At 51.1% G+C, this 12,500-nt stretch overlaps 1 protein-coding gene across 2 annotated transcripts in view; it reads right to left on the bottom strand.

The window, feature by feature from the left end:
* Positions 1 to 66: 66 nt before the first annotated feature.
* Positions 67 to 12,500, bottom strand: part of DLX6 (distal-less homeobox 6) — a 12,649-nt gene continuing 215 nt past the window's right edge. The window contains exons 1-3 of one of the 2 annotated variants that reach the window (XM_068238489.1): positions 12,369 to 12,500; positions 7,126 to 7,322; positions 67 to 871 (exon numbers count right to left, since the gene is read on the bottom strand). The exon at positions 12,369 to 12,500 is cut by the window's right edge and continues 215 nt beyond it. In XM_068238489.1, the coding sequence (XP_068094590.1) occupies positions 620 to 871; positions 7,126 to 7,322; positions 12,369 to 12,500 (581 nt within the window). In that variant the 3' untranslated portion in view covers positions 67 to 619. The remainder of the gene's footprint in view (positions 872 to 7,125; positions 7,323 to 12,368) is intronic. The other variant, XM_068238490.1, reaches the window with a different exon arrangement.

Here is a 12,500-nt window from a genome sequence, read left to right as displayed (position 1 = left end):
ATTCCTCCTGCTCCTTGCACCATCATAGCAACATTAATAAACGAAACAATCCAAATGATTCAGGAATTATTTGTTTTCTTCCTCCATTTATGAAAGACAATAACATATAAAGTATGTACAACTAAAATTCAACAATATATACATACATTTCATAATTATAAAGTCCCTGTAATTTCTGAAGGTCGAGTCTCCTCGCTACCCCTAATCTGCGGCTATTCACAGTCTCTGTAGATTAGAAAAAAAAAAAAAAAAAAAAAGTGGTTGATTTTTTTTCGGCCCTGACTGGTCGGTCAGATTCCGCCTCCGATCAGGAAAGAATCGCTGCCTCAGCGCCGACGCGTCGGGAGGACTTCCGACGCCGACGCAAGCGTTCACTCCATTCAGTTTATGAAATTCCCCAGGTCTTCTGTGAATCCGGGAGGGTCCGGCCATTTGTTTTGTCCTCGCCAGGAGACATCTGCCATTTTCAAGTTGTGTCATTGAGGTTTCTTCAAAAAAAGTGGATTTGGTGCCTCCACCAAAACGTCGCACCAGATTTCTGCTGTCGCTCGACGATGTGGGGGTCACACAGGTGAGGTTTTTACCATGTCAGTCTTGGCACGCTGTGCACCCCGGGGGGTCACATCATCTGTGACCTCTGCATTGTGTCCTGGTGGGGGGCAGAGTACCAGTGGGAGTAGCTAGGCATGTAGCTGTTCGGGGGCAGGTTCACCCCCTTGCCTGTACCCGAAACGTCCCATACAGGGGGGATGGCTGGAGAGCGGGGCGACAGGGGGCCCGATCCGGCCAGGGGGTCGCTCTCGTGCGGGTTCCCTCCTTGTTTAATGAGCTTCTTGTACTTGGAGCGTTTATTCTGAAACCAAATCTTCACCTGCAAAGTCAAAGAAAAGCCAAAGAGTTACAATTCAGGTCCAAGGGGGCCCCATCCCGCGAGCCCACCCTTCACAAAGACCCCCACCCTGCGGAGTACATCCTGTACAAAAAACCTCCCCCCCCCGCCCATCCTGCACAAAGACCCCCACCCTGCGGAGTACATCCTGCAGACAGACCCCCACCCTGCGGAGTACATCCTGCATAAAAAACCTCCCCCCCAGCCCATCCTGCACAAAGACCCCCACCCTGCGGAGTACATCCTGCACAAAGAGCGCCCCCTAACCCCCCCCCCCCCCCCAGCCCATCCTGCACAAAGACCCCCACCCTGCGGAGTACATCCTGCACAAAGAGCCCGCCCCCCCCCCCTCCCCCAGCCCAATTTGCACAAAGTACCTCAACCTGCGGAGCCCACCCTTCCCAAATACCCCCATCCCGCGGAGCACACCCCGCATAGCAATGGTACTCAATAGTGACAGCCCAGTGTTCCAAATCATCCCATGTGATTAATACGCCGATAACAAAACCAGGAAACGTCATCAGGACATGCCAGTGCATTAATACGCAAATAAATCTGCAGCCATTTCCGGCCAGCCGCAGGTGTATATTATAATAGTGTTATCATGTGTAGCTGTATTAATTATTATTATTATTATTATTATTATTATTTAGAGCATTAAATATTACATTATTTATAACATTTAACTAAATTAAATCAGGTTAAAAAAAGGGAAATCTTATAGACAAATAGAAATAAGAATATTCGGGGTAAAAAGGGAACGAGTGGTGCAGTGGCAGAGAGAGGGGAGCAGTGACAGTCAGAGAGAGGGGAGCAGTGACAGAGAGGGGAGCAGTGACAGTCAGAGAGAGGGGAGCAGTGACAGAGAGAGGAGCAGTGACAGTCAGAGAGAGGGGAGCAGTGACAGTCAGAGAGAGGGGAGCAGTGACAGAGAGAGGAGCAGTGACAGTCAGAGAGAGGGGAGCAGTGACAGTCAGAGAGAGGGGAGCAGTGACAGAGAGAGGGGAGCAGTGACAGAGAGAGGAGCAGTGACAGAGAGAGGGGAGCAGTGACAGACAGAGAGGAGCAGTGACTATCAGAGAGAGAGGAGCAGTGACAGAGAGAGGGGAGCAGTGACAGACAGAGAGGAGCAGTGACAGAGAGAGGGGAGCAGTGACAGACAGAGAGGAGCAGTGACAGAGAGAGAGGAGCAGTGACAGAGAGAGGGGAGCAGTGACAGTCAGAGAGAGAGGAGCAGTGACAGGGAGAGGGGAGCAGTGTCAGTCAGAGAGGGAGGAGCAGTGACAGAGAGAGGGGAGCAGTGACAGAGAGAGGGGAGCAGTGACAGAGAGAGAGAGGAGCAGTGACAGTCAGAGAGAGAGGAGCAGTGACAGAGAGAGGGGAGCAGTGACAGAGAGAGAGGAGCAGTGACAGAGAGAGAGGGGAGCAGCGACAGAGAGAGGGGAGCAGTGACAGTCAGAGAGGGAGGAGCAGTGACAGAGAGAGGGGAGCAGTGACAGAGAGAGGGGAGCAGTGAAAGTCAGAGAGAGAGGAACAGTGACAGAGAGAGAGAGGAACAGTGACAGAGAGACAGAAGCAGTGAAAGTGAGAGAGAGAGAGGAGCAGTGACAGAGAGAGGGGAGCAGTGACAGAGAGAGAGGAGCAGTGACAGTCAGAGAGAGAGAGGAGCAGTGACAGAGAGAGGGGAGCAGTGACAGAGAGGGGAGCAGTGACAGAGAGAGAGAGGGGAGCAGCGACAGAGAGAGGGGAGCAGTGACAGTCAGAGAGGGAGGAGCAGTGACAGAGAGAGGGGAGCAGTGACAGAGAGAGGGGAGCAGTGAAAGTCAGAGAGAGAGGAGCAGTGACAGAGAGAGAGGAACAGTGACAGAGAGAGAGAAGCAGTGACAGTGAGAGAGAGAGAGGAGCAGTGACAGAGAGAGGGGAGCAGTGACAGAGAGAGAGGAGCAGTGACAGTCAGAGAGAGAGGAGCAGTGACAGAGAGAGGGGAGCAGTGACAGAGAGAGAGGAGCAGTGACAGAGAGAGAGGGGAGCAGCGACAGAGAGAGGGGAGCAGTGACAGTCAGAGAGGGAGGAGCAGTGACAGAGAGAGGGGAGCAGTGACAGAGAGAGGGGAGCAGTGACAGTCAGAGAGAGAGGAGCAGTGACAGAGAGAGGGGAGCAGTGACAGAGAGAGGGGAGCAGTGACAGTCAGAGAGAGAGGAGCAGTGACAGAGAGAGGGGAGCAGTGACAGTCAGAGTGGGAGGAGCAGTGACAGATAGAGAGGAGCAGTGACAGAGAGAGGGGAGCAGTGACAGTCAGAGATAGGAGCAGTGACAGTCAGAGAGAGAGGAGCAGTGACAGAGAGAGGGGAGCAGTGACAGAGAGAGAGGAGCAGTGACAGTCAGAGAGAGAGGAGCAGTGACAGAGAGAGGAGAGCAGTGACAGAGAGAGAGGAGCAGTGACAGTCAGATAGAGAGGAGCAGTGACAGTCAGAGAGAAAGGAGCAGTGACAGAGAGAGGGGAGCAGTGACAGAGAGAGAGAAGCAGTGACAGTCAGAGAGGGAGGAGCAGTGACAGAGAGAGGGGAGCAGTGACAGAGAGAGGGGAGCAGTGACAGAGAGAGGGGAGCAGTGACATAGACAAAAGCAGTAGCCGCAGAGTGGGTTTATCTCAGTTCACATCTGTCAGCTGGGAATATCTGTGTCTGATTGATGCTGTCTAGCAAGAAGGCCTTTTTTAAAAAAATAATAAATAAATAATTTAATATTCTTGGGAAAAAAATGTTAACTTATAAACTCAACCTTCACGGTTCATACATAGAGATAGCTAAATAGATATGGATAGGGAGATATATAGATGATAGATAAATTGATCGATCGATAGATAGGTGAATAGATAGATATATGAATAGATGGATATTTATAGATATAAGAAGACAGATAGATAAACATGAACAGGTATATATATATTAGATGTAGATACTGTATATCATTAATAGATAGACATAGACATAGATAGATAGATAGATAGATAGATAGATAGATAGATAGATAGATAGATAGATAGATAGATAGATAGACATGAACATGTAGATTTATTAGATATAGATAGATATGAATAGGCATGCTGGAAATAATATACTGTATATGGATATTGAATAGATAGACAGACAAGTAGACATGAATAGGTGAATAGGTAGGTAGATAGATAGATAGATAGATAGTAGATAGATAGATAGATAGATAGATAGATAGATAGATAGATAGATATGAATAGACATACAGATATATATATGACTAGATGGCTATTGAGAGATCTGAGATAGATAAATAGCCACAGTTAGAGGCTATTTATTTAGCACTATATGACATAAGGCAGGAGTTTATATAAAGTTTGGAAATGGAAATGTCTCCGAGACACCCAGACAAGCCTTCAGACATCACACGGGAAGGGCAGCTCTCTTGCACTGGCTCTATACCTCTCTATTCCCCCCTCTTTCCCCCCATCTCCTCTCTCCTCCCCCCCCCCCCCAATCTCCTCCCTCTCTTTCTTGGATAATGATTGCTATGGCTTTCCCCACAAGCTGCACATCAGAAATCAGCTGTACAAGTCTTCCCAGACAGAGGCCACTCCAGTGACAGCAAGGCCCGCAGTACATTGTAGGCCTAATCCGGCCCTGAGAGGGTTAACAACACCACAACTAGGCCGGGCTTTGAAGGGGTCAGTGTCCTGAATACATCAGCCTCACTAGAGATGGACCGAACTGTTCTGCCGGCGTATAGTTCTCGGCGTACAACAGGTATTCGGGTTCACCAGGTGAACACATGGCGGGTTCGATTCACCTCCGGCCCCTATACATTATAATGGAGCCAAACTTTGACCCCTCCCCCCAGAGTCAGCAGACACATGGCAGCCAATCAGGTATCCCTCCCACCTGGACCACCCCCACCTATCAGAAAGCCAGCACAGCAGCCATTTTGCAGTCTGTGTTTGGCTTCTGTGCTAGGCAGATCAGGGAGAGAGCTCTGCTGACAGGGAAAGCGTTAGTAAGGCCTGTGTTCTGTTTCTCCAGTAGAGTTTTTTGCTGCTACAAAGCCAATTCACCATCTACATAACCCCAGAGCCCTTCTAAAGGCTGTGTTTTGATATTGCTGTTCAGTGTGTCCCCACAGTGCATTTTAAAGGAAGCACCAAGCAAATGTTCCTGCCCCTGATATACTTACCTGGGGCTTCCTCCAGCCCCTTGCAGCCAACATGTCCCATGGCGCATCTGCGCTCACAGCCGCCGGCCGGAGTTCCTTACCAGTGCAGAGGCCGACCCCCACTACTGCGCCTGCTGTCTATGAAGTCCACGTTGTTTGCAGCGTAATGAGCTGCAGACAACGTGGCACTTGATTGACAGCGGTGCTTCATGCAGGCGCAGTAAGGATGACCAAGTTGGCCTCTGCACTGGCGGGGACCTGGGCTGGAGGCTGAGGACTGAGATGCTGCGATGGACATGTCGGCTTCAAGGGGCTGGAGGAAACCCCGGTACGTAAATATGATGAGGCAGCATATAATGCATTATGCTTCCGTTAAAGAAAATCTTTCACTAAAAAAAGTTCCCCTTGGGTGTGTCCCACAGCGGCGTCGATAAAGCTCCCCGATCGGCGGGGATGTCAATATTTACCTTACCGACTCCAGTGCAGGCGCAGTATCGGCTCTCCGCTCGGAGACAGGCGGAAACAGCCGATCTCTGTCGGGCCGCTCTACTGCGCAGGCGCAAGTTTCCTGCAAGTCTCCTGCAAGTCTCCTGCAAGTCTCCTGCGCCTGCGTAGTAGAGCGGACCCGACAGAGGTCGGCTATTTCCACCTATTTCCGAGCGGAGAGCCGCAACAGCGCCACCCGCTGGAGCCAGGAAAGGTATGCACAGCCTGACAAATTATCGGCTGTGCATTCAGTGGGCTGCAGCGAGACCCCCGGGGGACAGAGGAGGACGGGGGAAGCCTCGATAGGATCCGGAGGCTTCCCCCACCCGAGGTGAGGACCCCCCAGGGGAACTTCTTTCCCTACAGAGTGTCTTTAAATGTTGCAGACAGGTGCAGTCAGGGCCGGCCCGCTCATGAGGCGGGGTGAAACATTTTCATCAGGCGGCAAATCTGGGGGGCGGCACCCGCCTCTGCATGGACGCTGGGGCCGCCCGCCGAGCTGGAGGGGTAGCTGGCAGAAAGGGGGTATTGGGCCTAGCGGCGGGGAGGGGGGTCGGACCCCCCCCCTCCCTCGCCTGGGTCCCCCGATCTGCGCTCCTCCTCCAGCGTAAAGTACCAGGCAGCCAGCGTGCATATGACGAAGAGGCAACGGGCGGGGGAATCACTCACCTCTTCCGCGTTCCATCGCGTGCTCCACTGACGTCACTTCCGGCGACGCCGCCCACTGTATTGTAAGTGGACGGCCTTGCAGGAAGTGACGTCAGTGGAGCGCACGATAGAACGCAGAAGAGGTGAGTGAGTGATTCCCCCGCCCGCTGCCTCTTAATGATATGCACGCTGGCTGCCTGCGCCTGGTACTTTACGCTGGAGGAGGAGCGCAGATCGGGGGACCCAGGCGAGGGAGGGGGGAGTCCGACCCCCCTCCCCGCCGCTAGGCCCAATACCCCCTGTCTGCCAGCTACCCCTCCAGCTCGGCACTCCCCACCTCACGGCTGGGGGGGGGGGGGGGGGGCGATTTTTTCGAATTTTGCCTCAGGCGGCAAAAAGTCTAGGGCCGGCCCTGGGTGCAGTCACAGTCAGTGCTCAGTGTTCCATATTAAGTAGTTCTCCCCAACACACCACCTAACCTGCCCCCTCCCCCCTCCCCAGCACAGCACCTCACCTGCCCCCTCCCCCCTCCCCAGCACAGCACCTCACCTGCCCCCTACCCTCTCCCCAGCACAGCGCCTCACCTGCCCCCTACCCTCTCCCCAGCACAGCGCCACACCTGCCCCCTACCGAGCACTGCGCCTAACCTGCCCCCTCCCCTCTCCCCAGCACAGCACCTCACCTGCCCCCTCCCCCCTCCCCAGCACAGCACCTCACCTGCCCCCTCCCCCCTCCCCAGCACAGCACCTCACCTGCCCCCTCCCCCCTCCCCAGCACAGCACCTCACCTGCCCCCTACCCTCTCCCAAGCACAGCGCCTCACCTGCCCCCTCCCCAGCACTGCGCCTAACCTGCCCCCCCCCCTCTCCCCAGCACAGCACCTCACCTGCCCCCTCCCCTCCCCACAGCACAGCACCTCACCTGCGTCTGCGTGAGGCCCAGGGAAGCTGCCAGCTCTGCCCTCTCCGGCAGGGCCAGGTACTGCGTCTGCTGGAAGCGGTGGTTGAGCGCTTGCAGCTGGAGGCTGGAGTATATCGTCCGCGGTTTCCTGATCTTCTTCCCTTTACCATTGAATCGAATCTCCCCATTTTCGATAACCGTCGTCTTCTGTTGTTCTGCTGGGATAAAAATATATAAATAAATCAACGTGGGATGCTAAATTCTGGGGTCTTCCATCACCAAGTCCCCCCTTCCCTGGCCGCCTGAGACGTATACTGTGGTGGGCACGCTGGGGCTTGTAGTGCAACCCCCAGGACTGTTTAGCTGCTGGACGACTGACTGGTCCTGATGAGAGTGGATGAGGCTCTTCCCACCCCGGCCAGCTACTCTGGGGAGCCCCGCAACAGGCTCTTTACACGGCTAATTGACTTTTTATGTAGTCAATTTATTGCCCAGAGAGGAGAAGCAGCCGCCCGGCTCTTAAATGTCATATAGCTTAAAATCAGCTAATAGCTGGCAGGGCATTGTGTGTGCGATTTACGGGCAGCCATTGTCACCGAGTGCTAGAATCATTCCACAGGCCTGACCCAGACAGGACTGCATGGGAAAACACTAGCGCTCAGCCGGTGACACCTGCACAGGGCTCAACATGACAAATGGGGGGACAGAGTACAGGGACCACAGCCAAGTCCGGCGACCTGGGGATGAATGAATACAGCAACATAACAAATCTATTCCTAGAGTACAGATACGGGGACTGCATATCATAGCCAAGTCCGGCGACCTGGGGATGAATGATACAGCAATAATACAATTCTCTTCCTGCAGTACAGATAGTGTGACTGCAAATATGTGAGATGACAGCCTTGGGGACGAAAAATAAAATAACACTGCAATGCTATCCCTAATGTAGAGAGACTCTGACGGTAAATATATAATATATAATAACAAAACAATGATTTTCCTGGAGTATACGGTGAGTGCATAGCTTAGCCGAGTCCAGCGACCTGAGAATAGAAATACAATAATAATGCAATTCTATTCCTCGAGTATAGATCGTGTGACTGCAAATATATAATACCATACCCTGGGGATATATAATACAGTCACAAAACAATTATATTCCCAGAGTACAGAAAGTGTGGCTGCAAATATATAACATCACAGCCAAGTCCGGCGACCTGGGGATATATAATACAATAATAATACGATTCTATTCCTCGAGTACAGATAGTGTGACTGCTATAATATCCAGACTGTGAAGCTATAATATCCAGACTGTGAAGCTATAATATCCAGACTGTCAAGCTATAATATCCAGACTGTCAAGCTATAATATCCAGACTGTCAAGCTATAATATCCAGACTGTGAAGCTATAATATCCAGAATATAAAGCTATAATATCCAGACTATAAAGCTATAATATCCAGACTGTAAAGCTATAATATCCAGACTGTAAAGCTATAATATCCAGACTGTACAGCTATAATATCCAGACTGTAAAGCTATAATATCCAGAACTGTAAAGCTATAATATCCAGACTGTACAGCTATAATATCCAGACTATAAAGCTATAATATCCAGACTGTAAAGCTATAATATCCAGACTGTAAAGGTATAATATCCAGACTATAAAGCTATAATATCCAGAGACTGTACAGCTATAATATCCAGAGACTGTACAGTTATAATATCCAGACTGTACAGCTATAATATCCAGACTGTAAAGGTATAATATCCAGAGACTGTACAGCTATAGTATCCAGACTGTGAAGCTATAATATCCAGACTATAAAGCTATAATATCCAGCACAGGTAGGCCAAAAACTGCAGCTATGCAACAAACCAAACGCCACCAATAATATAACCTAATAAAGCGAGATTATTCATGTCATGCAGGAGAGCGAGGCAGAGGGTGATTAGCGCTAATTGTGCTGCTATTTACAAAATGTCTATTTATCTGCCGACTTCTCCGCTCCCTCCTCTCCCTATACAAATACATATAATATATACATACATATAATGCTTGTTAATAATGAGTTCACGTGTAGTACAATGCTAAACCAGGAAGAGTACAAAGCATGCATACTGTATGTACAAAAAGCAAATACACTTACACTTATAAATGCCATCTGTGAACAATACACTCATATATATGCCCCGACTATCTATCACCTCACCTAATAAATTGGTACATTGAAACACGTATATTTTGAGATAGATATATATATATATATATATATATATATATATATATATATATATATATATATATATATATATATATGTTATTATTATTATTATTATTATTACTATTGCGTTCTACATGGAAATTGTTAATAATACATTGTAGAGCTTTAATTTTTTTCAACCAACTTGTCCTCCAAATGTACCGTTTTGTGTACCAGTTAAAAACACAGTTTATTAATACTATCTATCTATCTATCTATCTATCTATCTATCTATCTATCTATCTATCTATCTATCTATCTATCTATCTATCTATCAATCATCTATCTCCAGCGAGACACACACATATACAGACAGTGGTGTAACATATACGTTGTTATGGGCAGAGACTCTGTGGACTCGGGGTGGCCTCAGTGTAGCAGTGACAGTAGTGGTTGCGGATGTGAGATTGCCGCTGGCTGTACACACATTACACACAATGCAGGAACGGCCCAATGTCTCTCTCCTCCCCACAATCAGAGACTTGTCATACAGGACCAGCAAGTCATAAATCAGGCGGCTTCCCCTACGCTGCATTCACTGCAAATCCTGACAGTCGTCCCCCCAGCACCAAATATCCCAAGTCCTGTGACTGGACCCCGCAAGCCTGACCTGCAGACCCTAAATACGGCCACAGACCCCCAGATACTAATACCAAACCCAAAACCGGCCTGCAGACCCCAAATATAGCCAGCAGACCCCCTGATATTGATACCAGACCCCACACCGGCCTGCAGACCCCAAATACAGCTACAGACCCCCAGATATTGATACCAGACCACAAACCGGCCTGAAGACCCCAAATACGACCAGCAAGCAGACCCCAAACAGTAATAACTAGACTACAAGCCGGCCAGCAGACCCCAAATACGTCCAGAAGACCTCCAAATCCTGATACCAGACCCCAAAACAGGCCATCGGACCCCCAAATCCTGACCAGCAGACCTCCAAAACGGCAGCAAACCCGAAAAACAGCAAGTAAACCTCAAACCCTGACAGCAGACCCCCAAACCATGATAACCAAACCCCAAATACGGCCACACACCCCTGACCCCAGCGCTCCCCGTGTGCTAGCCGGCAGATCGGTTGGATTTGATACATTGTTACCGACATGCGGAAGATTCTGCCTTTCAGAACGCTGATTAATAATAATAACAATGTAACAATAACCGGAAGACTCTCTCTAGAAAGGACACAGAGACACGTACAGTACATTTCTCACAACATGGAAGCTGACAGACATTTTCTGGCCGTGGTAAGGGGGGCTGTGATGGCTGGAGACTGGGGGGCTGATTGTGTGTGGGGGCAGTAGGGTGAGTAAAACAGGCTGTGTATGAGGGGTGCAGGGGGCGTTGTGCCTGGATTAAGGGGTGGAATATGCATGCAGGGGGGTGCAGGGCAAATGTACCCAGCCCCTGGGAGCTTTATGCATGCAGGGGATGCAGGGAGAATTATTGGGGGGCACTGCATGCATGCAGGGGATGCAGGGAGAATTATTGGGGGCACTACATGCATGCTGGGGTGCAGGAAGAATTATTGGGGGGCACTACATGCATGCTGGGGTGCAGGGAGAATTATTGGGGGCACTACATGCATGCTGGGGTGCAGGGAGAATTATTGGGGGGCACTGCATGCATGCTGGGGTGCAGGGAGAATTATTGGGGGGCACTACATGCATGCTGGGGGTGCAGGGAGAAATATTGGGGGGCACTACATGCATGCTGGGGTGCAGGGAGAATTATTGGGGGGCACTGCATGCATGCTGGGGTGCAGGGAGAATTATTGGGGGCACTACATGCATGCTGGGGTGCAGGGAGAATTATTGGGGGGCACTGCATGCATGCTGGGGTGCAGGGAGAATTATTGGGGGGCACTATATGCATGCTGGGGTGCAGGGAGAATTATTGGGGGGCACTACATGCATGCTGGGGTGCAGGGAGAATTATTGGGGGCACTACATGCATGCTGGGGTGCAGGGAGAATTATTGGGGGGCACTGCATGCATGCTGGGGTGCAGGGAGAATTATTGGGGGCACTACATGCATGCTGGGGTGCAGGGAGAATTATTGGGGGGCACTGCATGCATGCTGGGGTGCAGGGAGAATTATTGGGGGGCACTGCATGCATGCTGGGGTGCAGGGAGAATTATTGGGGGCACTACATGCATGCTGGGGTGCAGGGAGAATTATTGGGGGGCACTGCATGCATGCTGGGGTGCAGGGAGAATTATTGGGGGCACTACATGCATGCTGGGGTGCAGGGAGAATTATTGGGGGGCACTGCATGCATGCTGGGGTGCAGGGAGAATTATTGGGGGCAGTGCATGCATGTAGGGGGTGCAGGGAGAATCTGTCCGTGGAGCAATGCCATTGGTGCTGACCAAGAAAATCGTTTGAGAAATTGATCGCTGTGTGAGTGACAGTAATGATGCATTAATGGGGGTGCAGAGATTAAAGCCGGGGTTCAGGGGGTCGGGCTTGCCCGGTAGACGCTGCAGCAGGAAATGTGATAGACATAATTGGGGGTCAAAATATACAGGATGAGTGGAGCGGGGGTGCAGCCAGGAATAACATGAGGGCTGCCTGTGACCAGAGGTGCGGGGGGCACGCAGCGGGGAGCAGGGTGAGTGTATTGGGGGCGCTGGTATCCAAATATGAGTGAAAGTGTGGAGGGGGCGCCGGGTGAGTGTATGAAGGGCTTCAGGTGAGTATATTGGGGTCACCGGGTGAGTGTATGAAGGGCTTCGGGTAATGGTTTTGGGGAGGGGGCGTCGGGTGAGTCTATTGGGGCCTCGGGTGAGTGTATGATAGGCGTCGGGTAAGGGTATTGGGCAGGAGGGCGCCGGATGAATGTATTAGGGGCGTCGGGTGACGGCATTGGGGAGGGGGGCGCCGGGTGAGTGTATGAGGGGCGTCGGGTGTGAGTATTAGGGGGCGCTAGGTGTGTATCGGGGTGCGCCGGGTGCTATGATGATGTGTAACCCCCCGTCCTCACCTGGGTCTTCTGCTCGGTTCTGGGTGTTGGTGCTGCTCGAGCTGGAGCTGTTGTAGGACTGCAGGTAGGGGCTGTGCTGGCCCATGTAGGGGTAGGCAGCCAGGGAGCGGTTGTACTGGGAGTTGGTGCCCG

Source organism: Hyperolius riggenbachi, chromosome 5 (genome assembly GCF_040937935.1).
Source record: "Hyperolius riggenbachi isolate aHypRig1 chromosome 5, aHypRig1.pri, whole genome shotgun sequence".
NCBI lineage: Eukaryota > Metazoa > Chordata > Amphibia > Anura > Hyperoliidae > Hyperolius > Hyperolius riggenbachi.
The sequence above is the reverse complement of the archived record's forward strand: the minus strand, read 5'-3'. Positions and strand labels throughout refer to the sequence as shown.